Here is a 5,639-nt window from a genome sequence, read left to right as displayed (position 1 = left end):
GGGAAGACTTCATCAGCATTCCAATCCTACATCGCTTTCAAAAACAATTGCAAATGCCCCATCATCTTTGAAACCTTTCTTACTCAAAGGTAAGTTTCTCTTCTCAGAACCTTGGGCTTCGTGTCTCACGATAATTCAGTCAAATGTAGTCGTTTGTACGTTATTTTTGTCCAGTCTAATTCACCAAGCAGCACTCTTGAAGACCTGGTATTGTTTCTGTAAAAATTACAGTCAACAAAACCCTATGGAGCAATTCTACTCCTTAACACATGAGGTCACTATGAGCCAGATTTGACTGGACAGCAATTTCGTGGGGGTTAGGCTGTAGCCATCAGTGTATCACAGAACCCAATACACTACCTTTACAGTATATAGTTGAGTATATCACTACCTTTTTTTTAAGTATCACAATTTAAATGCCAAAAGACACAAAAACAGAGAACAGCTACTTGAAGAACTACCAAGACCAGTAGGTTTTATGGGACAGCTTTAGAAAGCCTTAAATACAGAGCTGTGATGCTTCTTGAGGAAAAAAGGCATAAAAATTCATCTGAACCAGGAAGAATAATCTCCAGAAGTAGTGTCTGGAGACTGGCTGTAATAGCTTCATAAGTGAGAGTGGCACTTTACAGCTACGATTAAGCTCTGCTAAAAATGAAGAAGTTTATTTTAAAAAAGCAAAAAAATGCACTACAACATAAAACAGAAGAAATAATGTGGACAAGTTCATTATGGGGAAATATATCCAAATCATGTATAAAATATGGGAACCTTCCATTATAATGGACCAAGCAGAGAAAACTGGGAGAAAAAGTCCTAATCTTGTTAACAGAAGGATTCAGAGAGACAATTAGTTGGATACTTGCTGACAGAAAGTATAGATGTCTAATGACTAGGCTTTGCTCTCCCTGGGCAGAAGAGAAATGTGGGTAAAGTCACCAAAAAAGGAGCTTTGTTTTGAATATAAAATTGAAAGGGGCAGTTCAACAGAATATGAAATCTGTAACAAATACTACTTCTTTTTTTTAAGGATGGGGAAAATCTTGGCCTGTGCAATCCTAGCAATACAGGAGAGAACTGCTCTCTGCCTTCGCCTCAGTCCATTGGTTTTCCAAGCAGGTCAAGGACCCTTAGTTCCGGTGTAAAGAGAGATCAACAGATAAGATACCTGCGATATACTGTTCCCTGAGAACTTTTATATTTTTTCAATGAAAAACACTACTTTGTCCCAATTAGAGTTGGACCAGTACCAATCACAAGTCTATCCGCAGCCCCTAAATCAATTAGATTGCTGCACTCTTTCTTGCCTGCTAGTGAGTAAAGGACTAAGTATGCCACATGCTCACACAGAAAGTCAGTAGCAAAGCACACTTTAAATACAACTCTTTAATACCTAAAGAAACAAAAAACTAGCATGTTACTTATGCCAGAGAGAATTATAGGTCTGTATCAGAACAGTCTGTGATTTCTCTACCATGACAATAACCCAGAAATAGCCAGTACTACGGTAGTGAGAGAGGTGCGTTTTCAAATCCCAAAGGCTATACTGGTCTGTAACAGTAAACAATCAAAGGCCGGAATCTTGTGGACTATATGCTCTCTGTTACAGCTACTCAATTCTGTCTACAGGCCAGTATGTAAATGAATGAGCACATCTGTCACCATTGCTTTATAAAGTCCTAACTGGGCCTATGGTTTTGAACAGTTTTGGATGTGTCATTTTATCAACACCCCAAAAAGAAATGCACAAATGCCTTTACAGTCACTGAAACACAGAAAAGTATCTTCCTGACACATTTCTGCTTTTAGTCAAGATCCAGATAACATCGGCAACAATACCCCTTGTTCCTTACCCTCTTGTGAATCCTTAAATCCAGCCAGAATTTCCCCACTGACATACTGCTTTGATCATTTCAAAATTATCTTCAGTAGAACTTTACATGTAAAATTAGTTAATACTGTTCAATAATTTCCAAGTTCTGTTGGATCACCTTTCTTTGAAATGGGCACAAATATATATCTCTTCTAGTCAAGCAGCTGTCTATTATAGATTATAGAATTCTTCTTTTATGTACTCACTAAGCTTTATAGGCTTTTAGGTATTTTTACACACACACACACACACACACACAAACCACTGCCACCAAGTTGATTCTGAATCATAGCAACCCCCTGCAGGGTTTCCAAGACTGTGTATTTTACAGCCTCATCTTTCTGCTGGGGAGCAGCTGAAAAAGTTTGAACTGCCAACCTTAGGTTGGCAACTCAATGCTTCTCCTGCAGTGCTATCAGCGGCCCTAAAGTTAAATTAACACTCCTCCACTCCCAATGGAATGCCTTGAGTTAATCTTTAAAACTTAAATCAAAGCTATCATCTGAAGTCATCTATAAACCAAGTAATAGCCTTCAAAAAAGCTTGTGTAAAAATGGAATGAAAAGATAATTTTTCAACCAACTTTTTGAAGCACTCTCAGTATTACAGTAAAAGTGTATATGATATCTATATATATGCATTCATAGATAGATACATGTGTGTGCCTATGAATAAAACAAACTTTTGTGTGTGGTGAAAATATATACACCAAAACATATACCAACAATTCAATAATTTCTACATGTACAATTCAATGGCTCTGGTAACATTCTCTTCAAGCTATGTAATCATTCTTGTTATCCTTTTCCAAATTATTCCACTATCATTAATATACTCACTGTTCCCTAAGCTTCTTATAACTTTTGACTTGTTGTTGTCCATTTGGTCACATTAAGTATTTGAAAGAACACAATGCTCATTATAAACAGTCCTTACTAGCCAAGCCTAAGCTATTACTTGATTTATAGATGACTTCAGGTGATAGCTTTAAGGTTTAAAGATTAATTCAAGGCATTACATTGGGAGTATTATTTAACTTCAATGACTCCAAGAAGTTTAAATTCCATAAAAATTTGAAATTATGCTCTACATTTCCCCCCTTTTGATTGGGATCCATTCATCCAGAGAATAATTTTCGAAACCAGGAATGATCAAGGTGTCTGGTCTTATGACAAAGAAAGTATTTTAAAATAAACTATTGGTAAGAAAAATTTTCAATTTGACTTACAGTGCGAGCACATTTCCAAAGGGTAACTTGCCTCATTTCCCTGGAAATGAAAAAATAGCAAATAGTTAGTCACAAAATCGGAACACATTTCTTTCAAATATGAAAATTAGGTAGCAAAACATATAGAAACAAGCACTAAACTAGAACATCTCGACCCAAATTAATATTTTTAACTGAAGAGTAGATAGAACTCTCTTATTAAGCAGACCTGAGTTGCAGTTCTTACAACAGGGCAAACCCAGACAAACACAAACACCTAATGAACAGACACGAAACGTTTTATTATCCGAAATGTGTCGGATAGCAAGTTCTGACACTAGAAATAGCTGATGCCCTACGATGTCTTGCTAAAGGAACTCATTTTGGGATAAGGTGCAGAGACAGCTCCTCCTGCTATTTAGCAGAACAGCTTTCTGAAATGCGAAGAAGCAGTTCAAAAGGAAAATCTATTATATTTGATACCATTTCTATTTCCGTGAAACAGAATTTTCTTATGTGCTGTCCAACTGAAATTTTAAAACTTACTAATAGGAAGGTTGAGGTCAATAAAAGATGGCCAATCACTTGTATCCATTTCAAAATTTTCTATCCAGGAAAAGTCTTATCTCACAGTTAATATATTCCATTTTTGATATCCATTTTTTATTCTAGTTATCCATGTGAAATTTATTTAAAGAAAAATATGCCCTAATAATGAAGTATAATTAACTACAGATCTGGTCCAATGCCTACACTAAACAGATTTGAAGGCCCAGGAGGTTAAGTTACTGATGGAAAATCACATTTGATTATTTCTAAATGTAGACCAGTAAAAATTCTAAGTACAGCAGACTCAGATGATGTAAAACCAGCAAGATCTTTTTAAAAACCCAGGTAACTGCCATCAAGTGGCTCCGAGGCATAGAGCCCCTATAGGATGGGGCAGCACAGCTCCCTGATTTCCAAAAATGCAAAAAACCAAATCTGTCTCAGAAGCATACAAAGAATGCACCTCAGAAACTGAGACAGTGAGACTTTGTCTCATGTGCTTTGGCTGTGTTGTCAAGAGAGACCAGTTCCTGGAGAGGAACACCATGCGTGGTAAAGCAGAAGGGCACCAAAACCGAGGAAGGCCTCAGACCGCGAGATCCACTGATACAGTGGCTGCAACAAGGGGCTCAAATATAAGAACAATTTTGAGGATGGGGCAGGAATGAGAGGTGTTTTGTTCTGTCACTAAGGGTCAGAAGTAACTCTAACGCAACAACCAACAAAAGTTTTAAGGGAGCAGAAAATCTCATCTGAGAAACAGCTAGGGGGCTTCCTTACTGCTGACCTGGAGGTTTGCAGCCCCACAGGGAACTGACGATGCCATCAGGGTTCTGTTTTGTTTTGTTTTTTTAAAAAAGGACTCTATAAAGTACCCTAAGTTTTTTAAATTCAATGGTAAAATGTGGAGTACCAAATATCGTATGTTCCATTTATTTAGTTTTAGTCCTGCCAACAATTAAATAGCAAAAGTACAGAAGGGGATTTGGTTATATTTATACATCCTAAAGAACTAATGAAAGCAGCCAGCAGGTAAGGAGGGGTTCCCAGTCTGACTGGCTGGCTCATACACTCCCTAAGTATCTCTACCTCAAACCAAACCAGACCAAACCCAATAGCACTGAGCCAATTCTGCCTCACAGCAACCCTGTACAAGGTTTCCCAAAGTGCACATTTCTGCAGGCACTGATAGCCTCATCTTTCCCTTTCAAAGCGGGTGATGGGTTTGAACCACAGACTGCAGTTAGCAATCCAGCACTTGCCTGGCAGTGCTACTCCGCAATCTAGATAAAAGCATGAGGTCTCAGAAACGTCTATCTATCGGTGGGTCGTTATTAGCCAACACCAAGTGGTGGTGGCCCTCTGTTCAAGATGGTGACGTTCAGAAACAGATTGTCAGACTGGTTTGCTTTTTTTTCTGGAAATACTTCTGGGTGGATTCAACTGCCAACCTTCTGGCCAGTAGTCCAGCACTTAACTATTTGCACCACTCAGCAACTCCCCTGTGTAAATTAACATCTTCAATTTCTTCATGTCGCCAGGAGCTACTCTCTTCCTTGCAGGTTCTAGTTGCTGTGAGGTGCCGTTGAATAGGCTGACTCATCGTGACCCTATCTATCTATGTACAAGGTGAACCGCTACAGGGTCCCAGGCGCCCTCTCCCCTTGACCAAGCACGGGGTCCTTTCTCCAGGCTAGAAGAGTGAATTACAACTTTACACGACTGCTTGCTTTTTAGGCTACTGAGTGTTCAGCTGCTAACCAAAGGTTAAGAGGAGCGGACCTGCCCAGGCCCCACTGGAGAAAGAGCGGGCAGCCTGCTTTGACGAAGCCACATTGCACTGGAAGCCCGACAGGGCAGCTGGACTCTCGTCCTACACGTTGTGATGACTCGGAATTGACACTAGGACAACAGGTCATTCTCTCACTTTGGGCCAACATCTAATGGCAACAAAATCACAATCAAAACCCACCCATTGCCACAGAGTTGATTCCGGCTCACACGGACCCT

At 39.3% G+C, this 5,639-nt stretch overlaps 1 protein-coding gene across 1 annotated transcript in view; it reads right to left on the bottom strand.

Moving 5' to 3' along the window:
• PPP3R1 (protein phosphatase 3 regulatory subunit B, alpha) overlaps nucleotides 1-3,136 on the bottom strand; it is a 28,438-nt gene extending 25,302 nt beyond the window's left edge. The window contains exon 1 of the mRNA XM_004710164.1: nucleotides 3,102-3,136. Within this exon, the coding sequence (XP_004710221.1) occupies nucleotides 3,102-3,114 (13 nt within the window). The 5' untranslated portion in view covers nucleotides 3,115-3,136. The remainder of the gene's footprint in view (nucleotides 1-3,101) is intronic.
• Between the last annotated feature and the right edge of the window lie 2,503 nt (nucleotides 3,137-5,639).

The sequence above is a fragment of the Echinops telfairi genome, unplaced genomic scaffold (assembly GCF_000313985.2).
Source record: "Echinops telfairi isolate 266 unplaced genomic scaffold, ASM31398v2 ScPeMD7_2573;HRSCAF=3158, whole genome shotgun sequence".
Lineage (NCBI taxonomy): Eukaryota > Metazoa > Chordata > Mammalia > Afrosoricida > Tenrecidae > Echinops > Echinops telfairi.
The sequence above is the reverse complement of the archived record's forward strand: the minus strand, read 5'-3'. Positions and strand labels throughout refer to the sequence as shown.